Raw genomic sequence first — 25,497 nt, 5'->3', positions numbered from 1 at the left:
ATATAAAATCCAACAGAATATAATTGTATTATGGCTTGAAAACTGAATTTTATTTTCAAATAGATGAAAATTTGTGCCCTGAGTGTGTTTTCCTATTCTCGTTCTTTAAGACAGAAACTCACATAAGCATTTACCACATATTTTACAAATATGATTCTTATTTGAGCCTCCATCTGATATTTTATAACTTTCTGGGCACAAAATTAAAAGGAAAAAACCATACCAAGTTTTGCTGTAAATCATAGCTTAAAATTAATGGGATTTTAACTGACATTATCTCAGTGTTTTAGTCCCACTAACATTATTGATTTCACTGACAGAGAATGAGGAACAGTTAAAATGGTTGTCTCTCCATCTGTCTCCTCTTTCCCACAACATTTAAGAAATACATTACAACAATACTGAAAATGTTGGGGGAACCTAAACTCAGCTATCCACACTGGCTCAGGTCAAATATTTACCCAGTCACTATGAAATAGCAAACACTTCACTTCTTGTAAGAACAAAAAAACCAATACACATGTAAATCCTCCTAATTTTTGTTATATGCAAATCAAAAATCCTACAACCTACTTACCAGAAATGAGCATATCTAAAGAATTTATTCTTTCTTCTATTGATTTGGTTTCTTTTTCATTTTCTTCTTTTATCTTTGACTGTTCGTTAGGTTGGCCTGGACTTTGACAGCCATCTTCCAATAAACCACCATGTTCAAAAACATAAGGCATTTTCTCATATACTTTTAATTTAGTTTCAAGTTCCGAAATCTGCAAGAATTAAAATTCAGAAGTGAGATACAACTCTCCAAAAATTCAGAAGTTTATTTCAAAATATAATATTGCTTTACTTTTTCCTGATATATTTTCAGTTGTTCTGCATATTTCTGGTCTCTCTCTTCAAGTAGCCTTGAATGCTCTTCTTCTTTCTTCATAAATTCTATTTCTCTGGTGAAAGAAATATGAATATATCTATGAAACAGTAATACACAGAAATGTAGAAAAATACATAAAATAGAAATATGCACAACTGCATTTACTAAAAAGCATTCCATTAGTAAATGGAGACAAAAATCAGCCTGTAATGTATAACTGATTCATTAATCTTGTAATGTCATAAAATGACCTATGTATTTGTATGCTTCTTCTGTCTTCAAAAGAAAATATATATGACTATCATTTACTCTGGGCAGAAAAAGGATGTGTGGCAACACTTTTTCTGCAAAGTTACAACCATCTCTCAACTTTTAAAAGTGGCAAGTTGTATACACATTTAAGCCTGAAATACATGCACAACTCCAATCATTACATCTTACTCTCTTCCACAAAGATACATGCACACACAGTATTTTCCTTCCAAAAGCAATGGTAAAATTCTTTGTAGGAAAATAAATTGCATTTCAAGTTTCTACTTGGTTCATCCTACAGAAATTGCAATGGCTGAGTTTTACAAAAAGAAACAATGACTACGAAAAGGAAACAAAAATAAAAGTTGGTTTTGGCTGCATCATATGGAATGACATATAAAACCAGGAAATAAGCATAAAACATCTACAAAATATGCAAAAGCTTCAGGGACAGTCAAATGGATAATGGGAATTTGCTTAGCAGTGAAGAAATGGAAACTAGCATGTTAGCAGTCGTCTTAACGTACTTTTGAACTTCCATGCGGATAAGCTTGGGAGGAGAGGGGAAAGGAGACCTTTAAAAAGATCACCAACCAGCACAAAAATGTACTGTTAAAAGTAACACTTCTGGATGTGGACTACAGAGCAAAAGACCATATAAACTGCCTTTAAAAATAAATAGCAAGTAGAGAAACTGGGGACAAGAGAATTATACGCTTACAGTAACTATCAAAAGCAACAGTTGTGTTCTGTATTATCGAGACACATCTACAAATATTTTGCAATTAGCTGTTGTTTAGTTAAGAGGAAAGAAGGTAGAACAATTAGACACAACTGCAGGACAACAGCATTCAAGTCTTATACAGGTGTGTCTAATAAGCAATATTACTCCTACTCCAAAGCCATTAACAGATTGAAGATACTGTTTTCATGCTGCCATTTTATTGGGCTAGATACATATCCTAAACTCAATTTTTCTCATAATTCCTGTTACTCCCCTTACAAAATATAACTTCTAACTCAGACTGAATCACATGTATCTGACTTTTATTAAATATCCTCTGATGCCTACTCTATCTGGAACATATAAATCAGTCAAAGGGTTTTCCACAAACAGCAAATTTTCCACAAACACCTCATGTCAAATTTCAAGTAGTCCATCCAAAAGTATAGATGTATTACAGCTTCTCAACTAAGTTGTTTTAAAAAAATTGTTATTGAAATATTAAATAATTGTTCCTAAGGTAAGAATCAAAAGCAACAGCAAAATTTCTGGAGAACCTTTCCAGAAGTCAGTGACTTAAGGTATGGAAGAATTCAGCATTTATAGCCCACTGCTTCCCTAAACTCTGATAAATGAAAACAAAGCACATTAAGTGAATCCTACCCCTTAGTATTGTTGACAGCTTTCTCTATAATGTACAAAACATACAAGCAATAAATAGAGACCTAGTATTTTGGGGTACTTACTTTTGTTGGTAATCTTTAAGCAATTTCTTGGCCTTGCTGTATTTCTTTTCAAGGGCATCACATTGTTCTTGAGTCTCTTTAAGATGCTCATTCACTGTTTTGCATAAATTTTGTGCCTCTAACCAGTAGGTCTCTAGCTTTTTAATTTTCTCTTTGCTTTCATCCAAGTTTTGCTGTAGCTGGGCTCGATTAAATTTCCATTCATTTTTTTCAGCTTCAACAATTTTTAACTGAAAAGATTAATACTTAAGGAATTAATCTAAACTAAAAGATGAAATAAAAATCAGTTGCTCATACATGTTTAAGTAGAGAACAGCTAATAACAATTACATACTTATCAGTAATATTAAAACCAGACACAACTGTTAAAGTAATCATGTAAACTCTTCCAACCCTTGCTAATCCGAGCAAGTTTAGCACTGAAACCCAAGAGCTTTTCACTGCTTCCTCATTGGTATCACTTTTTTTCTGGAGAGATAAAATGAGCAGTACCATTATTGTCAATTTATATCGTTCCAGATCTCACTATATCTTTAGCTCCAGAGAGTCCTATTTTGAATACCTTCAAAGGCAACCAGAGATAAAGAATAATAACCTGTATAAGACAAGCTCCCTGTCCTACTACTTTGTTACCAACCACTTTTTGAATAATGAAATAATGAGACCAGACGATCTTCCCTGGTATTTTATATGTGACTGGAGTGCCCTGTTGGATGGTTACAAGCTCTTCAGGAGGGATAGGCAGGGTAGAAGAGGCAGAGGCAAGGCACTGTATGTAATGAAGGATTAGAATGTATGGAGCTCACAGTTGGCAATGCACAGTTGGTGGGAGCCTCTGGGTAACAATCAAGGGACAAACAAAAAATGCAGATGTCATTGCGGGAGTCAGAGGGGATCTCATCAGTGAAGTGGAGATTGGTGGTTGTGTAAAATCTCTGTTGACAGGAGGAAAAGTGACAGTAAAACCTCAACTCTAAATGTGATCACAGCAGATTTCAGGTTGCTCAGGGAACTAGTAAGTAAAGTCCCCTGGGAAAACGTTTTTGCAGGTGCTGGGGTCCATCAGTGCTGGTGGCTTTTCAAACATCACCTCCTAAGGGCACAGGAGCAGCAATTCCCAAATGCTGGAAATCAAGCAGGTCAGGCAGAAGGCTGGCTTGGCTGAGTAGGCATCTTTTCTTGGAAATAAGGCATAAAAGGGAAATGTATGCTCAGTGGAAGCAAGGTCAAGTGACATGGGAAGAACAGAGATTCTGCTTGCCACTGTAGAGAGAAAATTCATGCGGCCAAGGCTCAGCTGGAGTTGCAGCTGCCAGAAATGTTGGGGATGGTAAAAAGAGTTTTTTCAAATATATTAATGGCAATAAGCAGTGTAGAAATATCATTGGCCTGTTACAGGATGAGGATGGTCACCTCCCAAACAGGGACAGAGACAAGGCAGAGGTGTTTAATGTTTTCTTTGCCTCTGTCTTCAACACGGATGATGGACCATGGGGGTCTCAGTGCCCTGAGCTGGAGGACCATGACTGAGAGAATCATCAACTCCCAGTTGACTCTGAAATTGTGCAGGATCTGCTGCTCCAGCTGGATCCCTACAAATCTATGGGGCCTGACGGGATTCATCCCAGAATCCTCAAAGAGCTGCTGATGTCATCTCAAAGCCCCTCTTGACGATTTTTGAGTGGCTTGGGAATCTGGATGGGTCCCAGCTGATTGGAAGCTGGTGAATGTTGTCTCGATTTTCAAGGAGGGCAAGAAGGAGATCCCTGGAAACTACAGGCCTGTCAGTCTCACCTCAGTGCCTGGTAAAGTTATGGAGAAGATTATTCTGGGAGGTATTGAAAAAAACATGAAAGACAACGCAGTCATTGGTCACAGCCAGCACGGCTTCATGACAGCAAAGTCCTGCTTATTAAATCTGATTTCCTTTTATGACAGGGTAACCCACCTAGCTGATCCAGAGAAGCCAGCTGATGTCATCTTTTTGGATTTCAGTAAAGCTTTGGATACTGTCTCTCACAGTATCCTGCTGGACAAACTGTCCAGCACACAGGTGGATAAACACATCATGTGGTGGGTGAGCAATTGGCTCACGGGTCGAGCACAGAGGGTAATAGTGAATGGGGTAACATCAGACTGGAAACCTGTCACTACTGGGGTGCCACAGGGCTCCATCTTGGGCCCTGTGCTCTTCAACATCTTCATATGTGACTTGGAGACAGGACTGGAAGGAATATTAAGCAAGTCTGGAGATGACACAAAACTGGGAGGAGCTGTTGACTCCCTCAAAGGCCCTGCAGAGAGACCTGGACAAATTAGAGGGCTGGGCAATTATCAACCACATGAAGTTCAGCAAGGGAAAGTGTTGGATTCTGCACCTGGGATGGGGCAACCTCAGATGTACAGACAGACTGGGGAATGAGATGCTGGAAAGCAGTGCCATGGAAAAGAACCTGGGAGTCCTGGTCAATGGCAAGCTGAGTATGAGTCAGCAGTGCCCTGGCGGCCAGGAGGGCAAACTGTGTCCTGAGGGGCATCAGGCCCAGCATCGCCAGCCGGTCAAGGAAGGGGATTGTCCCGCTCTGCTCTGCACTGGGGCGGTCTCACCTTGAATACTGTGCACAGTTTTGGGCACCACAATATAAGAAAGACATTAAGATACTAGAGAGTGTCCAAAGGAGGGTAACGAAGGTGGTGAAGGGCCTTGAGGGGAAGTCGGTGAGGAACAGCTGAGGGCACATGGTATGTTCAGTTGGAGGAGACTGAGGGGAGACCTCATTGCAGTTACAACTTCCTTGTGAGTGGAAGAGGAGGGGCAGGCATTGATCTCTTCTCTGTGGTGACCAGTTACAGAACCCCAGGGAATGGCCTGAAGTTGCGTCCAGGAAGGTTTAGGTTGGATATTAAAAAGAGGTTCTTCACTTAGAGGGTGGTTGGATGCTGGAACAGGCTCCCCAGGGAAGTGGTCACAGCACCAAGACTGCCAGAGTTCAAAAGAAGCATTTGGACAATGCTCTCAGGCACATGGTGTGACTCTTGGGGACGGTCCTGTGTAGGGCAAGGAGTTGAACTTGATCCTTACGGGTCTCTTCCAACTTGGCATGTTCTGTGATTCTGTAACATTGGTCTTCCTAATAAATGATGACATACACACGGTTTGCTTTCCTTGAGCTAATGTACAAAACAACCAAACATTCCCTCGATAAACAAAAGGGATGCCACCCCTTCAGCTGGACAGAAGCCACATTATAAAAGTAGACAGACAAGATACAGCCTAGTTTGTAAGTGTCCTCACTTTTACAATGAGGAAATCACTGCTTTTGAAGCCAGTTAAGATCACCTGCTGATGGAACAGAGATGTTGAAAGACTAAGAATGTCTTGAATTAAAAGTGGGGCTGTAAGTTGTACTAACACCGACATTTCCAACAGTTTTTTGGCAACCCAGTGGGGCCAAATTTCAAGAATACTGCAAAGACAAGGAGCACTGTTGGAAATCAAAACTGGAACTATCATATCGCCAAGTAGTTTTGTCTGCCTTGCCTCTCTACACTTGCAGCTCTCAACAGTTGCAGAGTGCACGAAAGACCCCAATAGATACTGCTATTGAAAATTATTGCAATCTGAAGCACTATCCCCTCCCCACTTGCTACCTGCTCCCAGCAATGTGCTGCAGCTTGTCCTAAGGTATGCATTTCTGAGCAAGGCAACACAGATGGAAAATGGAATAAAAGAAGCTGCTCTCCCACAAGTAATATTTCCAGAAAAAGGCCACACACAAATCTGCATCAGTGGAAAAAGCAGTAAAAAAGAATGAGAATCTATGGGGCCTGACAGGATAAGGCCTGACAGGCCTTTCTCAGAATAAGCATAAGCATTGAATGAATCCTCACCAAAAAAAAAAGCTGAAACAAACTCTCTGCCCAGAGCAGGTCAGAAATTTGAGGATGGAAAGAGGGGAAACAGGATAACAGAAATAACTTTCTGGTAACAGAAAGACAGCCACAAACCATTGTCTGCAAGAACCAAATCTAAACTCAAATTAGCCAAGTTTTATCCAGTGATAATGTTCTCATATTTGTTTAGGAGCTTGTTTCATACAGTACTCCACTATATTCAGCTACTCTACGTAGTAATACTGAATCATTCATTTTGTAATGGCACAGAGGGGATTTTGGGGCAGGATTTTTTTACTGGTTTGTGTAGGTTTTGTTGTATTTTTTCTTTATTTTTAATTTGAGCGTAGCTCTTCAGCTTAGTCTGTCTAGCACAACACTGAAGGTTCCTAAAGCCTAAATGGATTCTGCCTTCTCTATTCAGCTTATTCCTGGTAAAATCAGTAGCCACAGAAATAAGAAAAATCCCAAAGCAAACCACCCAACAAAAACCCACCCAACCAAATAATAAGACTCTTTGAAAACTTACTTTCTCCTTCAATTGACTCACTTCAGCTACTGTTACTGCATGTTTTAATTGCAGCTGAAATAAAGGAAAGAAATTGTATGAGTACAAAAAATTACATGTGAAATGCTAGTTTTAAGAATTTCTCCATGATTCCCTTTTTCTGCAAACCATTTTTATAGTGGCATCAAGTCAACTTAATTATTTATCAATTATAGAAGTAATCATGAGCTTTTATTAAAAAAACCCCAAAACCAAACCAAAACTAGCTCAAATTAACCCCCCAAAAAGTTCCATGGTAATCAATACATAACCTCCGATTGTTAAAAATCCCACATTGTTGTCTACATATTGAGAAAACCGAGGAGATTAAAATAATGTTTCAATGTGCCAGGAAAATGATAAGGCAGCAATGCACTTATGATGACAACTGGTACACAGACTCAAGTAAAAATTTAACAGTACTAAATATTTTTACATTCAGTGCTTATAAATAAACGTGCTGGTTTTAAAATTAAACCATGTATTTTTACACCACAAATCTTTATAGGATTATTGGAAATGGAAAAGCTACATGTAAGCCAAATGTAAAGATTTTTTTTAACAAGTATTAATTATTTCTTGTATCTCACTTTCCATCTGTAACCCTGTGGGTTTTTTTTTTGGCAAGGCATGGTGTACCAAACACAATTAAAACTAGGGAATCCATGACTATTCTTCATTTAGATTATGTTAGTAACAGCACAGTAATGATTCTAGATGAGAATATAATTCCATCCCAAATAAATACAGCACTTAGCAAAAGACACTGCAGCCTACTATTATGCTTCTTAACCTAGAAAAATTGTAAATGTTCTCTAGAGATCAACAGCCTGCAATTTCTACTTCCTCAATGACATCATCAATATTATCAAGAGAACAAACTTTAAGAGATCTGCAAAACACCAATCCTTCACAAAAATAAGCTGATGTAGCACCAAATGGCATTTGACAAAACAGTTTCTCTGCAGTATATTTTTCTCCTCCCAGAGTGAAAATGACAGGCACTTAATTCTACCAAAGAAGCCTAGACTCCTAAATGCCAAACGATTGTACCACTTAAATCCCTGACTAAATCCCACAGCCCTGAATAAAGCAAATATGCTCCTTTATAAAAACCTTGGGAAAAGGGAACTATATTATTTCCAATTATATTAAGTTGCAATTCACAGTCTGGAATGCCCTATTGGGTTTGCAAATCCACTACTTCTAAAAAATACACCATAAAAACACCCTCCAAGCCAAAAACGTGCCTACCTACAGAATCAAGTGCTTTTACGTACACAGAGATTTCCTAGAAGACTGCAGGGACTAAAATGAGAGATTAGATATGTATATCTTGTCTTCCTGAAGGACATCTCACAACAACACTTGAGACCATTCAGAATGGGCATACTTGCCCCCCATGCTCTCCTCTGCAGCTAAAGCCATTCTGCTGTGCAGCAAATACATGCAAAGGGCAGTGGGTCAAAGAAGAACTAAGAGAAGCATCCTATCTATCTCATGCAATGTTCAGACATAACAAGCACAGAGCAGTGCTGGGTTCTAATGTCTATTTCCAAGGGCTTTTTTAAATTTAATTTAAATCAACAGACCACTTAATGTACATATGCATAGGGAAACTGGGATAAAAAAATAACAGAAGATCTACATTTCAATGGACAAAACAGAAAGATTTGCTGGTGATGTTGGGAAAAAACAAACCCAAAACCATGAGAGGGACATGAAGGACATTATATCCAAGTCCTACAAGGTTCAGATGCTCCCCAGTGCAAAGAATATTCAAGAAACTGCCACAACACCTCTTTAAATTTAAGAAGAGACTCTGCTGAATCCATATCCAGTAGTAAACCAATGTCTTCGTTTTCAGGAAGATCAAAAACTTCTACAGATTTCCCATGTAAATGTGACTCATATGTATCCTCTTCATCATCATCATAGTCATCATCCTGACAAAATCAAAAAATGACATTCTGTAACGCACACACACTTTTGCATTATGGCAGCAACAACCAAAGCACACAATCAAGGAATCCAAACAGCTGCAAAACTTTTCTTGACTAATTACTATTCCTTTTTATTTTCTTGCACCTCTGATAATGTTAAAGATGAATTGCAAACACCTTCATTAAAGTTTCACAAAAGAGAGCAAAGTAAAACATGCACAAAACAATTACACACAGCTGATAGTTAAAAATATATTTTTGGATTATTGATAAAGTCAAAATCATGTGCCTGAAGAACAGTAATATATTAAGTTTGTATTTTCCTGTTTTTAACAAGTTGTCTGTTTTATCCTTTTCTGCTTCAGTTTCATTTAAAAACCACATTTGTTCCATTAGCAGAAGTTATTGTGCGTAGTGGAAATCATGTACTTTTAAAAACATGTAAGTCTGTAGGATGTTTTACCTGCTCTGTATCATCATGAGCGTAGTGCTGCTCATACAGACATCTCTCTTGCTCTAAGGTCTCACTAATGAGACGGGCTACTTCACTCTCAGCCCCTGGCTTCTCTCTCCCAATCAGAAACCTACAGGAGAAAAACAAATTATCTTCCAGCAAAAAATCATTAGATATGCTTAAGAAATGAGTTTGCCATACTGTTGCCTTCGATAGAATCCTTGCAAATTCTTCATATTATGGTTTTGTATTCTCCGTGAATGAAAAATGACAAAACCGAAGTGTTATTTCATAAAAAACGTACGTACCTCACTGTGCCCTTGGTGTTCTTTAATACAGTGGCTGCAAAGAACTGAGTAACTCCCACCAGACTGATGCCATCAACCTCAACAATCTGATCATTTACTTGAATTCTGCAAAATAAAGAAATGCTTAGCTATCAGTTAAATAATAATAATATTTTGGCTTGAAGTATTTTTGACAAATATCACTTAAAACTCACTAGTATTTATAAGGACAAATTCTGAGCCCATTGGAATTCATTGCTTAAAAACAGTCTCCTGATCTTCAGTTACTATGCAAATCACAAATTAAAATTTACACAGTATTAGACTTGATATCTTTTATACTATTTACACAGTGATTGGTGTCCTGGGGTATTAACACGATTTTGTGGTACTTCTACACAAGGGCTCATGCCAACCTTTTCTTATATATGCTGTAAGCAGATCTACACTTACTTATCAAAAATGTCCTATAAGAAATAATTCCCCATTTTAAAAAAAATTAAGATAAAGCAGGAATGTAATAATCACTCAGCTGCATTCAGCTTTTGTACTTTTATTCACAGTATTCAGCATATCTAATAAAAGTAATTGGGATCAGTTACAAATCTGTAAAAAGCATAATCAATTCAATAAAAAAAAACCTCACCGTCCATCCCTCTGAGCAGCTCCACCATCTGTTATTGTTTTTACAAAAATACCTAGTTTTTCCAGTCCCTGATCAGCACCAACTCCCATTCCAATGATACTGATGCCCAGACCCCTGTCACCTAAGGGATTCAAAAATCCAACATTAGTTGCATGACACATAATGTAACAGTTAGCAGTACTGAGTTGTTTCAAAGCATTTCAAGTCCTTCCCACAAAAAACCCCCAAAAAACCCTGAAAAAGACAACATATTTTATACTTAGATGATAGTACTAAGAGCGTTTTTGTTCCTAACTTCAATTCAGTATGACAATTTGCACTTAGCAGAGGCCTGTCCAGTTAACATTCACCAAATTCAACAGAAATAGCCACACAATTAAAGCCTAGACAAACATTCAAAAATTCAAGAGCTAAGTTCTGGGAATATAGTTTTAAATGGCTTTATCTTTTGTTCACATAGTATCTATTGCAAATGTTCAAGGTTTGATTTGCACCTTTTTCAATTTCCACAGGAAATACTTCCATCTTTTCCACCCTTTTCTCAAGTTCATACTCAGCTGAGGCTGCCACAGGGTCAACTTCTTCATTACGTCTATCATAGTCTTCATTTGAGTAAGTACTGAAAACCTAAGAAAGGTAACAGAAAACTTTTTTAATGTTTTCTCACCTCCTTTCAAACATCATATAATTGAAAGACAAGCACAATCAGTAAGGAATTAAAGTGGTACTTTCAGAGATCTCATTTTCTAAACAACTATCGGTTTAGCAAATACTGCTGCTGTCAGATAGTTTTCAACTTGCACAAAAGTAACATTTTAAAAGTTTCAAAACAATTTCATAAACACATTTTGTGTTGTAAATGTACAAAACAGTTAAAAGAAATCAGTTATCTCCTCTTGATACAGTGTGACTTTTTTTTTTAGGACTACATTCCACCAAATCCTTCCTCTCTTCTTCCCTCCCCCCACACCATCTGCCAATTGCAGTGTTTCAAACAGATGTAGTTTTCTGATTTTGCAAGGGAATCACGCAGTTTCCCAGGAAAAGGAAATGCCTTGCTACATACATTACTATTTTTAGTAATCACTCCAACTGAATTTCTGGACTGTTAAAAATAAAGAGATAAACAAACAACACAAATTAAGGCAGAAATCTACAAAGGAAGAATGAGGTACATGTAACAGGGTTAATTTTAAACATCAGCATGTTCATTGACTGTATTTAAATTAATAACTTAGGGGAAAAAAAGGAAAAATAATATACCACCCCGCTTATCTTTAAAAACAAGGTTTCTCTGCTAAATGTTTTGCAGGCCCCGAGTGTTTTATTCAACATCACTGTAAGACAAAAAACAGTTACGGATTGCAGCTGCAGCAGCCATCTCCCTAATCAAGAACATGCAGTGCTGACACAAAGTTCATTTACACTGGCCCACTAAATTTCTGCAATTTTTGTATTTTGCCACTAAGACTACGTAGACAGGTAACTGCAATCATGTAAGTAAGACAACATTAACCGTAATTAACATTTTCCCTGTGAATTTACATTCACTGGTATATGTGTTAGCTCTGCATGGCAGTAGCCTCAGACACAGAAAAGCAGTTATTGAAACAGGTTATGAAAAAGCAACTAATAGTTACACTATTTCCCATGGGGAGTTACTGCTTTCCCTTCAGACTCCAGCTGGAGATCAGTTTCACACACTCTTCCCAAACCCTGCAAAACATCTACTCCTGAAACGTGGCACGGCCATATAGTCGGTCCAGTAAGTAAGCAAGATTAGATCCACTTGGCTGAAAGGGAAGGAAGAAACCCACTTTCAGAAGTCTTATGTTTCCCCCAATAAAGGAACTTTAACACAAAAGTTGTTCTTCCTAAATCTTGCAGAAAAGGTTAATAAACACCTTTTGACTATTTACAGACATCAGTAGGAAACAACCAGACACAACTGGACAACAAGGGTCACACTTACAGTATGTCTTCCATGAACTTTACAGAATAAATCTGCAAAACAGACAAAGAAAACCATCTAAATGGTCTAAAGTACCCTTACTCTATTATTATCAGAAAAAGGTGGCCAAGTTCCCAAGTTCTTTAATCACCCTTCTTAGTCCCCAAATCAGTAAATAGGACATTTCATGAAGCATTATTCTCCCTTTGGAACAAAACCAGTCTAGTTTGCTTCCTTTCCATCCCAATAGAAAAAGCAATCTCTCTAAAAATATAGTCAAGTTATAATAAGATGAATTTTAAACTGATAATAAAAAAGAAGTTCATGAGGGAACAAGTAATAATTTCTTAGTGAGAATATTTGAGTTCTTGAGAACAAATCAAATACCAGGGCATGAAAAACATCAAGTTTGCTTATAAATTAGTATACATATAATCTAGTCTTAATAGTATGACTAAAATGTCAAAGGTCACTAACTGTCAAATGGCTGAATGAGCAAAATGTGGACAATGGCAGGAGTTCATTTGGGAGACAGTGACAACTATATTTTCCTTATTCTTTATAACTCAGTGGTCTAACTCACAAAGCAGAAGATGATGCAAGTAGCCACTATCTACTGAAGAATTACATTACCGCAGGGATGACTAATTCCTTGCACAATAATTTATAAAGCACTAGAAACTTGGGGGAAGCAAAGTTGCACCATAGCAATAGCATTACATATGCTGCAAGTCTTGGGCTACCAGCACTAAAACATTTCTAGAACTTCTAAAAATTATTTATTATTTTTCCAACTTAAAAGTAATAGAACCGTACTTAGGAGTCTCATGGAATTTGCTAATTTTGATACAAAATTGATCATAGGAATTGATCATCTACTGGGAGTGGATAATAGAATTTAAAACTAGTGGTGCCTTAGGTTCCAGTGATGTATATAATTGTTATTAATAAAACAACAGCACAAATATATCTATGCAAATGAAGACTACTAATATTTATGCGTACTTTTTGCAGCTTTTTAAGTAAAGCTTAGCTGAAATCAATTCTGAATAATTCACTAAGAGAAAGAATTCATACTTTTAAGTAACAGATGGAAGTGTATGAGAACATTTAGATAATATTCTAAAAACCACAACCTCACAACTAAAAAAGGTAGCCCCATTTCAAAATGGTAAGAACAATATACCCCCCTCCTAACTTCAGACTTTTAAGAAAAACATCAGTTTACAAGGAACAGAGGAAAACCAAAACTTATAACCAGAAGCCAAACACTGCAATAACAGAAAGAAAAGCAAAAGAACACTACAAAAACTATGACCAAAGAGTCAAGGGAAAAAGACAGAAATTTTTATTGTGTACATGTGGAATCATAACATGATATTCATCTTTTATGAGCCAGAAATGGTAAAAATGTTGTTACTAATATAGAAAATGCAAAACAGTTCAGCAAGTTGTCCTCGCAAAGTAGCAAAAGTAACATTTATACACAGTTAAAATGTGGATAATAAGTAATATAAGTTCACAGTTTAGAAGATTGATGAGAAAGCTAAACATGTTCATCCCTGCACTGTGTCTGGCAGGGTTTAGTCACTGAATCAAATGCATTACAGACAAAAGAAATTCTAATCTTACTATTCAGAAGCCACTGCTAGCCAGAGATCATAAAATTATTAGTGTGCAAGTAGTATTTTTAAAAGATATTATTTAGCAAACACAAGTGATTGTCATGACATAGGAGAAAAGAGATTAATTTTACTGTGGAAACCATGTGAATTTTACAAGCCTTTTATCATAGTTTGTTATATATCCAGGTTGCCCTAACATTAATAACTTTTTAATCCTGTCAAACTATCTGAAAAAATAATTTCCTTTTACACTCAAGACCTTTTTCCTTCAGAATGAATAAAATTAATTTGAATCAAAAATAATTCTGTTAGAGGGCTGAATTTTTAAGAACTACTTTAATTAAATTGTTAAGACATATAACTGTAAATTTTCAAATATACTTAGTGCTTGAACATACATATTTATTTGGAGACAGAACAAGCTGCATTTTTTACACCAGGAAAATGAACAAATTTTTGAACATGAACAACTCAGTTTTGCACCTTCTATGAAGGTGTTAATATCAACATCATCAAGGTCAGCACTCAAAGAACACCAATGCAGCCTACTGTCTAAGAGATCCTACTGTTGAGTTCCTGTAACTACAGAGAACTAAAAATCTCCATTTTATCATCTTAGTGCTACCACAGAAAACAGCATTATCACAGAAATGTGATAATGCTTGCATGAAAGTGCTACAGAGTGATAAACCACTGCCCGAAGACCTTCACTGCCACATTCATTTCTAGTATATAGATTTGTTTGTGTTCGATGAAAAGCAGAACATTACAAAAGTAATTAAGCAGTAAGATTAAGAAATCAGTAACTGCCCAGAAGGGCTTTCAACTATTTGGAACAGAAGCAATATCAGCATCACTTTAAAATTCTCATGTAATACTGCAGTATTTGCTGGAAAGCCTCAGAGCACCTGCACAGGCAGTAACACCTGCCAGCTGAGAGAGGCTCTGGAGTGTTACTGACACCCTGGCTGGACTCCACATCCAGCCACAGCTACACCCCTTGGTTCACCTCACTTCTGAAACATGGGGCTCACTTTGAACGGGCAAGTTTACTGACACTCAGTAAAGCCAAACATTCGAAACCCAAGTTACAGATCAGGGAAAATTATTTAATAGTGAACAGTTTCGGCTTTCCAAATTGATGGCCTTTGTGATGCCTGGCAAAATGCGAAGTGCCCAGGCAAACATGAATAATCATTTGAAAGAGTAGCACTGAAGTAGACCTGAAGCATAATGTACACTCTACAGTTTACTCTTACAATCTCCCTCTTCAGTTCAAGTAGACATCTTGTTACCACTACCCATTCTTCCCTCTATTTCCAAAAGCTACATGGTTAGTATTTTATTACCGCTACTTTTTATATTTTAAGTGAAAAGGGTCTGTATCTAATTTAAGTCAATTGATGCTATAAAAGCATTACAGAATCAGCACAGAGAAATATCTTGCACACCTTTACTCTTCTTCAAAAAGTTTTCAGAATAGTTAGCAACTGTTGAACAGGTTGATATACAGGCAGGCTGCACACATTTATGTCTTTGATCTTGCAGCTCTGTATGACTTAAAAGCCCCAGCCAAGTCAATTTACATAAGTGAAACCCTGCTTTGGATCTACAGTACAGACAATTTCACATAGACAATTTAATCATAAATAAACCAGGTTTTTAGCCAAGCTCATTATTCTCTATCTAATTCTCAATAAAACCAGTAAAATTTATTCTCCAGTTCCGTATTTCACTGCAGGAGCAAAATCACTGGAGCCAGCTAGAGAACAAGACAGCCAATACAGCATCTATTTCAGTCAGGTTATGCTACCTACTCGAGAAGGAGAAATTCTCTCACTTTCAGGTATTTAATTTTTAAATCCCAGTGGAAGAAATATTGAAACCAGAGAACAGCATCCATTCAGATGCAGAGCACTGATTTTCTTTCATTTCAGACATTCAAAGAAGAAGTTGAGAGAAGATCCATGATCTCCATCTGTGACCTGGTTGTACTCCTCCACCATCTCCTCCACCAGTTGAGGTGGCATTGCTCTCTGACTGACAAAGAGACTGAAAGACTTCAAAATAAATAGGATATGATCAAAATACTACTCACAATCAAAAAACTAGTCACAATACCACACAAAAGGGGGCACACCCAAAAAATCTTGGCTCCCTTGACTTTGCTTATAAAGAGAGTGATTCAATTACAAACATCCATAAGCTTCACAGGTGTCTTGGTACCCCTCAGTTTACACCTGGTAATCCACATAGATATGTGTATTTATTTAGTATTCACCAAAACAGAAATCTTGACCTGATCAAATTTAAACAGCAAGCAAATTGGTATGGGGAACTTCAAAAGAATAACAACTAACACAAAAATAGTGTCCATCTGACTGTTTTCTAAAGACCATAAGAAGAAACAACAACAAAATAACCCTGTTACACCCAATCAACTCAATTAACTGATCTGCATTAATACTGTCATTAGCAATGATCAATACCCCAGATTCAAAAAGGGTCATCTCACTATGCCAAGTCGCATCAGAGGGTGATAGAAGAAAATGATGGAGAAATAAATGTAAAGAATTTGCCATGTTGCATAATACTTTCCTACTCAATAAAAATATAAGAACCCTGTAAAAATTCTGCAACACTGCACCTTTATCTTAAGGTTACAAAATGTGTACTCAGCTAATAGAGGCACACATCTGATGTCCCTCTTAGTGTTCACCTTCTATGTTAGAATTATATGGAAAGGGATAATTAAGTTTTCCATCTCTCCAAAGGTAAACTAGAAACAAGTTTCAGCTACTTCCTGTTCATTCTTTACTAGCCTAGGTCATGTATTCTCAGATGCTAATAACAGAAATCATCATCAAAAAGACACTGAATCTTTCAGCAGCTTAGCTGTTGAGCTAATGAACTTGTCTCCCATAAATTTGCTTATCTTTGCTGACCTTCAACACCTCCTCAGTGTTTCTTCTGACTGCATCACCCATGAAACCCTCAAGTGCCTCCTATTCACCTTCTTTCCTCCCTCCTGTTCCCCACAGCTATTCAGAGAAAAACACAGCACGGGCTGGGCACACAAAGTGATCAGCTAACATTAAGTCAAAAAGAACAAGCAATTTAAACTAAAGCTGCATGCCCTCAGCAAGCATGTGAATCCACAACTCTGATACAAGTGCTAATTTTCTGCAAATCAAGAAGTACCTTAAAAATACCTTTAAAAACCTCTTTTTCCTCCCTATCAAATCTAAGTGAAACTGCTAGCACTGCTAGTTAGAAGCTGGAGGAACTGAAAAAGGAGTGAGGATGGGCAGGTGATAACCTCACCTGACCTTCATAATCTCAGCATTCTCTTATTTTTCTATAGTTTTACAGCATAATCAAATACATCAAACAGGTCAGCTAGTATGTTATCTAACTGCATCTGTGGAATAATTCAGTTAGAAATACACTGACATATTAAAGTAAAGAGTCAAGCTGCTACAGCAGTGAGCCATGACATAAAAAGAAATTCTTTACTTTTTCTGTTCCAATTTAGATTTCTGCTCTACAGTCCCATGTCCTGGCACTTTCTGGACTCTCATCCAAAGACTCTTGAAATGCCAAATCAATCTACTATTGTAAAACTTACATATCAAATATTTCCTAAAAATCTAAACAGAGAATGTATGATATTAAAAAAAAAAAAAAAAGACAGCTTGAGTTGAAAGGGCTTCTTTCTGGACAGCTAAACAACTGTTATGGAATCAAAACAGCATAAGGACCATAAAGGCATCAGAAATATTGGACTTTTTAACCCAGGTAAACCCATACACAGAACTAAATGCATTTAGGCCTAATAAACTTTTAACTTACATGAAAACTGAAATTTCAGTAAGAGTTTAAAGATTATCTTTCCTCACCCCCCCAAAAAAAAATTTCACACGTGTGAAAATATGTACCTTCTTCCTCCAGGTAATATCCATGTTTTTAACATCCCATACTGTTAACCAGCAGGAATGCCACACTCTCAGATGCAGGCAGGACAAAACAGGGTTACTTTTTGCAAAATGTCACTGAAAAGTACCATGAAGAGTTTGTGATAATAACACGAAGTTGTTATGATGTTAAGTTACTAATGTTGTAACGTTGATAAACAGAGCTTCAAAATAAATCAAATCTATCAGTTACAACAAGAAAATTGTCATTGCAAAAGGTCCCAAACAAAGCACAATGGAAATGCACTCACGTTATTTGTGTCAAGAAAAAAGACCAGACAACTTCCCACATATTAGTCAATTCTGTTTAAATCTACTTTCAGATCAAATCTCTACTTTCCTACATCCACTTACATCCACATCACATACTTGTTTCTTAACACCACTGAAGTATTTTACTGAAGTGCTTGAGCAATGGCTGACAAACAACTGACCAGTCATCAATTTTCTAATTACTGAAGAAACTCCAGGGTTTGGGTATCTTCTACTACTTAGTGTATTTTGTATCCCTTTCAGTATATGAAACCGTAAGTACAGAAGTTAACAGCTCAAAAATCAGAGGCTGTATGAAGCTGAAGCACTACTCTACAATATTGTTATTCAATGAGTATTCAAGAATCTACACATTGACCTAGAAAATTTGTGCATCTCCTAAAAGTGGTAAGCATTTACAGATATGCTGTCATACAGGAAATCTAATTCAAGGTTATCTTCATTTAGTGCTTCATTAACTTCCACAGTAAGCAGTTTTGTAATAAAAAGACTGAAGAGTAGGCCAGCCTGAACAATGTTATCATTTGTGCCCAGCTACATGTAAAACAGATCTATTCTGATGTGCAAGACAAATGGCAATATTATAAAGGATTTCCATATTCTCTCAGAAGCAGCTGATACTTGACTGGTCAGGACAACGCACAAACTACGAAACTGCTTTCAGTTTCCTTAAGAAATAAATTTAAGCTCCTGCTCAACTGTGACAATACAAAAGTAACGCCTTTAGGAAGGTTTGGGTTTTGTTTAGTTTGGGTTTTTTTAAACTGTGTTCTTGACTAAATCTTGAAATATATTATTATTCACAAAAAGGAGGGAACAGCCACTCCCACGAAACATGAACTAGATAACACTGATAATTAAACAGACTTACAGAAGCAAACAGTAGCTGTACTATCTTTTCAGTTTACCTGAGCTACAGAATTTCTAAGGATCATAAATCATTGCAGAAGTTAGTCACTGTACTATAAAAGGTTTTGAGGACAAAGTTTGACATAGTCAGAGGTAAGAACAACTCAAGAAGCCACTTTGAAAACAGGCATTTGTTTTCCCAACTAAATATTTCAAAATTACGAATCTCAAAGAGCACTCAGTCATTACATTTATGTTAATTAGACCCTTTCAAGGTAATGTCTACGTTACAAAGGCAAAATGAAATATAAAGGGATGACAGCAGAGTTACCTGATGTTCTTTGCACTGTGCAATACTGATTGTTTACACAGTTTATTCAGCAAACTTCAAGACAAAGACAAATTCAGTTCCCTTGCAAATACCTTGGGCAGCTGAGTGTGCTTTACATTCCTTACTGGCTTCATATGTGGCAACAAGAGACTAAAAATTGCTCAGGTACCATAATACAAACCCACTCTGCAAAGTTCTGCTAATAACTGCACAGCATCACTCTTTCAACTACTGTAGATAAAATAAGCAACCGGGACATAGTGTGCCTTAAGGTCTGCAAAGATCAAACAGCAGCAGGACTAAAGAGAGTTGGGTTACCCACAGCACATAAGAAATCTTCCCACACGTCATTTATCACCAGTTTCTATGGAATTGAAACATTTCTTTTAAAAAGTCTCATCTGTGCTTGCTTTCACAGGCACAGGGCAACACAAAATAATGGGAGTATTTGTGTAATTATGTTCCATCTTTCCTGAAATTATCAGATCAAATTATGTTCTTAAGCCCTGCTACAGATGTCAACAATCATGGATTTCTATCATGGGTCAGATGCAGTGCTAACAGAGTTAGCTCCCTTCCACATCCCCTGGGAGCTGCATAGTCTCCTCCTTTTACTCAAAGGCCTTGCCAATTTTACAACTGACTAGCAATTTTGAAGCAGAAATATTAATCACATTCCCTTTGATCCTGCAGCATAAATATTGTTTCTAAGGTGCCTGTGCTTAAGTTATATGCATTACCTTCACACATATCCAACTTCTCTTTTGTGTATATCAAGTACAATGGTCAGAGCTCCATCACTTCAGAACCTCAAAGATCTGAGAATGTGCTTTTTTATGCCCAGTACCTTCTGAATGTTTTGAATTCTTCAACTCTATCACACACCTGCTAAACAGCAACTGCAAGAGACACAGATGTTTTTTTGTAAACACCAGAGAGGTGCAGAAGGAAAACAGCAAGAATGCAAGGCCAAGCTGGCCTCTCTCAGTAGCGTCTATGAGGAGGAACACAGACCTTCTTCTCTAGTGCCTATGAAGGTCTGAAAATGGCACTCACATTTTAGTCAAACTTATTAGTATAAATAAAGCTGAAAAAGGAAGTTACTAGGATGCATTTCTCACTATGGCAATGCTCTAAGCTGTGGTGGGGACCAGGAATAATCTAGCTACCACTCAGATTTTTTTCTCTTCCAATTTAAGATGCACTAAAATCTACACAGAAAGTCAGACAGAGAAATTTCCTTCTTTGAGGTAAAACTGGGATTTTCTAAAAGGCTAATGAGGTATTAAAGTTACACAACTAAAGAAAATTTTGGGTAAGCAAAAAAAAAGTTGGAATTCTTTATTTTACAGAGTATAAACCTCAAAAACCATATACCAGGACTTATTCCCACTAAGTATCATAGAAAACATGAAGCAAAAAGGCAGACATAGGAAAAGAAATCATTGCTTAGGCATGAGGAACAAAGGGGGAAAACCTATTGAAAATGACATACAGAAAGACATCCCTATACCCAAAATAGGGAAGATATAGCCAAGTATCATTGACAGGGGATAAAGAAAGGCAAGGATCACAAGATTCTATTTAAGGGCCCTAAAAAGTATCTTCAGTGATCATATTGCTATTAAGGACACTATATTCTGCAAATCCAAGTGGGGCATTATGGCAAGAACTGCGTTGTTTTTCCTGGAAAACTGCTAACAATTGCTACTAAACATTCATCTCTTGGTTGTGTAAATGATAATCTGGTGCAGGTTGGTTCCTGTGGCTTTCAGAGAAGCAGCTATATTTGAACAGTGCTTATTACAAAAAACTGTGTTTTGTCTACATGAGAGCTTCCATCACGGTTGGCACTGAGATTTCTACTAATGCTTTCAACTATGTCTGGCATAGACATCACAGAGAAAGCGGCAGTCTGTTAACAGCCCCTGCTTCAGTAGGATTTCAGCAACGATCAGTAAAACCCTGCCTACAGCAGGGAGTCACTCAACACACATTTACAGTAGACTCTATACGGCACTTTCCTCAGACATTCAGTGCACGAATGCAAGGGGAAATGGACTGATGCCCCTCCGGCTCTCTCCCAGCCCTCATCAGACTCATTATGCAGTTTTCAATACCAGCACTCTCCCCTTCACTGCTCCAGGTCACCACTAAAGCAGCATCATCTACAAGAAAGCCATATAAAGTCACCCTGTCCATGGAGAGACTACAAAAAACCCCCACGTGCAACAAAACTCACATTTTGCCACACCCAGAACATTTTCTGGGGTACAGCACTGGTGTGCGTTTAGCAAACCGATAAATTACAGCTCTCCACTGTGGGAAATTCAAGAGTCAATAGAATTTTACATCCCTCTGATCAGTAAAAGCAAGTCTTGACTGTACGAACAAGGTGTAAAAGCTGACATTTTTCATACATGTAACAGTAGAAGTGAAGTATGCTTAAGAAAGCCTGGACTGTTTCCCATTCCATCCTGGTCTGCATCTCCCAATTCTTCTCCCAAAGTTTAAGAGGGACTAGAATAATTCAAATCTGCAAGAGACTACGGGTAAACACAGTTCAAGTTGTAGAACAACTTATTTTGTGGGTATTTTGGTGAGGGAAGATCAAACATACAAATCTTTTTCATTTGTTAGAGTTGTAACTTACAGTACTCCTCATTACCCAGTCTGCCTTGTAACTTCCACTTCTGCAACTTCGTGATTCCAAAATACTCATGTTAACACTCCTACGGCTTATTCACCAATCCAGTATTAAAACCAAATAACATATGTATGGTTATTATTAGAGAGAATTCTAGACTCTTAAATAACACGAATCAGTCTTTCATGTTTTCTTATAGTTAATTCTATAACCAAGTCTGAAGTTGAATCTGAAAGTTTGCTATGGGTTTTTTTGTTATTTTTTGGGGGTTTTTTAAAAACTTTTTTACAAAAAGTAAAACTGAAAAAAATTCTTCCTAATGCAACGACTCAATTTTAAACAAATGAAGGCAACTATTAAAGGTCATGTGTTCATGTCTATGCCTAAAACATTTGTGGTCCTGAAAATGTCTGGCAAGTAAAATCTCATGTGCTCCACTATACTATCTTATGAAGCTGCTGTAATTAAGAAATCATTTGTGACTAATTTATAAATTTTCTGAACATGTAACTTTTCTCCTATTTAGTGTTAAATAAAAGCTGTAAACGTAACACTTTTTAAAGGGTTTCTGGAGCTTTGAAAAAAACCCCACAAAATGTATTTCCTGGGTATTTTTGACTGCAAAACAATTAAAAAATAAAGACAATTCAAATGTACTTACTTTGATAGGAGCTGTTGAGAACTTGACTTTTCGGTCTGGATCAGGATCCTCCTCTTCAGACAGTCCAGGAAACTCCTCATATTCACTGTCATACATATACGCATCCTCTCCCTCCAAAATTTCTTTGCCTTCAGGCTCTTGGTTTTCTGGCTCTGTATCCCTGTCACCATCAAAAGCTGCATTCTCTATTCCAAAAGCACTGAAGTCCTCACTTTGCTTTTCCAACACTTGCTCCTCTTCTTCAGTATCCTCTTCCTGCTCTAGAACGTCCTGAATGCGTGTAACTGGACCATCTCTTACAGACAACCCATTTCTTTCTTCTTCCCAACTGGTCTTGCTGCCATCCATAGACTCTTCTATCACTTCCAAGGCATAGTCACTCCTCTCCCCTTCCTGTACTTGACATATGAGCATCTGATCCTCTTGAACAACGTGATCTTTCTCCAAACCTTCATTTTCATGCCCTGAGGTTTCATTTTGTCCAACTGGCTCTGTGCAAGTCCCCTCTGTGGGGGAAACCGAGGAGGAAACACTATCTGATCTGTGCTGAGCCTCCTGACCGGGCACACTGCCCATATCCCACAGGCTTCTCTCAAGTACCAGTTGCTCCCTTTTGTCTTTTCCAAGAGCCTCACTCGGCTCATCTCTGCGAATCCCAAGCACTTTGGGGAACACACCCTTCTCCAGACATCCTTCAGCAACAGCAGGCAAATTCAAACTCTCCCGGCCTCTCAAAGGGTCCTGATTCGGAGGACTATCATTTTTTGAAATTTCTTTGGATTCTTCAGTATCACTGTCACCCAAAAAGCTTTCCAGCCTCCTAGAAATGGGCCCTGCATTCAGGAAGGAGGATTTAGAACCACTATTGGGATGTTGCTGTTTCAACTCCTCACTGCCTTGATTTTCAACTTTCTCCAGTGCGACTGGAGGACTCGCTTCTGTATTAAAACTGAAGTTGTCCACCACATTGCTGCAATCAGAAGCTGAACCACGTCTCCTCTTATCTTCACTTCTTTCACATTTGCTGGGGGAGTATCTGTCCACTGAGCTCCGCTGTTTTATATTCCTCTCAAAAAGCTTCCTAGTCTCCGAAAATTTTTCTGCCAGGGCAACTTTGTCCAAGTCTGCCTCATCACTGCTACGGACAACCCTGTCGGCAGCAGAAGGCACAGATAATGAATCCACAGGACTGCTGCAGGGGCTGGTGCTTGTATTAAGAAGATTATTTTTTTGGACAATGAGAAAAGATGGGCTACCTGGAGAAGGTCCATACTCTGCTGCCGTGGCCCGGCTGATTAATTTGGTCTCAGCAGGTGGACTGCTTTCAGAGGCTGTGGAAGAAGAGCTTCCCATTTGCAGAAACATATTTTTGATCTTGTGTACTCTATTGCCATAAGTGGCAGCTCTGCCTCGACTGTGTGGGTCATTTCCCCCTCCATTGGAAGAGGTGTTCAGCTTCTGATGCAAGCCTGTTTTACTGGAAGTGTTATCAGGATTGTTTACACCATCAAAAGAGCATTTGATAGCATGGAAATCAGATTTATAGGCATTTCGGTGTGGTGATGCACTTCTTAAAGTCCTTTCCCCCTTGCCTTCAGTTTTCATCATTGTCAAAGAGAAAGCTCCCTCGACTCCTGAAGAAGAATGGGAAGAACGGCTCCTTAGCACAAAGCTTCCACCCTCCAACAGCAGGCAGAGCAGATCCCACAGAAGATCCCAAAAGCAGCCTTTCACTCAGCCAGCTTCCCCGCTTGCACTGAAATGGAGTGCAGGGGAGAGAAAGAAATCAAAGCGCGTGAATGGCTACATCGGGTGTTATCCCCAGCGCGGATCGCGGTATCCGGAGAGCCATCTGCAGAGAGACAGAGAGTTTCCATTAACTCGGGGCCTCGCCGGCGTGTGACACGAATTCAAAACTCGGGGTGGGAAACGTCGCCCGAGACCTCCCCGCGGGATAAACCCCATTGTGTCCGCCGGGACGCGGGGAACCAGCTGCTGCCCGTCCGCCCGGGCACCGACCTGGCAGCTCCGGCAGGGGATGCGGCGGCGGCAGGCGGCCCCCCGCCCCCTCCGGCTGCCGCCCCTCCGCCAAGGGCCGTCCCGGGCCGGGCCAGGCCGGGCCGGGCGGCGGGGGAGGGGGCAGCGCCGGCCCTTCCCTTCTCTTCCTGGCGCCCGGGGGAAGCCGGGCCCGGCCGGACCCCGCTGCCCGCACCGCGGGACGGAGGGGCCCGGGCGCCCCGTGCCGCCCGGAACGGGGAAGCCGCAAGTTTCGGCCCCAAGCTGCGGCTTCGCCGTGGCGACGCCTTTGCGCCGCGGGGCCTGCGGGGCGCGCAGCGGAGCCGCCCCGGTACTTCGCCCCAAACTTTCCGAGCCAGCCTACCTGGGGGCGGGGGTCCCGCCGCCTCCTTCCCCTCAGCGCTCCCGGCCGCCCAGCGGCCGCGCGCACCACGCCATCATTATCCGCCACCAGCAGCCGCCCGCCTTTCCTCCCTCCCCCCCCCCGCCCTACCGCCGCCGCCGCCGCCGCCACCGCCCCGCGCTCCTCACTCCACCTTCCCCCGCCCCCGCGGCGCGCTCCGCTCCGCTCCGCCGCCCGCCCGCGCCGCTCCCCGGCCGCGCTGCCCCGCGCCCTCCTCCGCGCTGTGTCTCGGGCCCGCCCGCGCGCGCTCCCTCGCTCGCACACAAAGAGAGGGAGCGGCGGGCGCGCCCTTGTTCCTCTGGCAGCGCCAGGGAAGAGGGGCTGGGGGGCGGCGGGCGCGCCCGGCCCGGGGGAAGCGCCTCCCGCGCCGGGATATACCACGCCGTAGCGGGCTACGGGTTTC

The 25,497-nt window shown here is 39.4% G+C and overlaps 1 protein-coding gene and 1 long non-coding RNA gene across 5 annotated transcripts in view; one reads left to right on the top strand and one right to left on the bottom strand.

The window, feature by feature from the left end:
* LOC108508353 (neurabin-2-like) overlaps window positions 1-25,162 on the bottom strand; it is a 37,247-nt gene extending 12,085 nt beyond the window's left edge. For all 3 annotated transcript variants that reach the window (XM_017837099.1, XM_017837105.1, XM_017837114.1), the window contains exons 1-11: window positions 25,056-25,162; window positions 22,676-24,527; window positions 10,859-10,991; window positions 10,365-10,485; window positions 9,740-9,844; window positions 9,441-9,561; window positions 8,834-8,980; window positions 7,017-7,070; window positions 2,594-2,823; window positions 848-944; window positions 578-767 (exon numbers count right to left, since the gene is read on the bottom strand). In XM_017837099.1, coding sequence (XP_017692588.1) covers window positions 578-767; window positions 848-944; window positions 2,594-2,823; window positions 7,017-7,070; window positions 8,834-8,980; window positions 9,441-9,561; window positions 9,740-9,844; window positions 10,365-10,485; window positions 10,859-10,991; window positions 22,676-24,283 — 2,806 coding nt within the window. In that variant the 5' untranslated portion in view covers window positions 24,284-24,527; window positions 25,056-25,162. The remainder of the gene's footprint in view (window positions 1-577; window positions 768-847; window positions 945-2,593; window positions 2,824-7,016; window positions 7,071-8,833; window positions 8,981-9,440; window positions 9,562-9,739; window positions 9,845-10,364; window positions 10,486-10,858; window positions 10,992-22,675; window positions 24,528-25,055) is intronic.
* Window positions 10,865-16,570, top strand: LOC108508389. 2 transcript variants are annotated; one of them, XR_001878386.1, is made up of 3 exons: window positions 10,865-10,976; window positions 11,677-11,846; window positions 15,878-16,570. It is a non-coding gene; the product is annotated as an uncharacterized LOC108508389 (long non-coding RNA). The 2 variants fall into 2 exon arrangements; XR_001878385.1 differs by having other exon boundaries at window positions 11,677-11,860.
* Window positions 25,163-25,497: the final 335 nt, after the last annotated feature.

The sequence above is a fragment of the Lepidothrix coronata genome, unplaced genomic scaffold (genome assembly GCF_001604755.1).
Source record: "Lepidothrix coronata isolate B3197 unplaced genomic scaffold, Lepidothrix_coronata-1.0 Scaffold7, whole genome shotgun sequence".
Taxonomy (NCBI): domain Eukaryota; kingdom Metazoa; phylum Chordata; class Aves; order Passeriformes; family Pipridae; genus Lepidothrix; species Lepidothrix coronata.
Note: the sequence above shows the minus strand (reverse complement) of the source record. Positions and strands in the feature narration are given on the sequence as shown.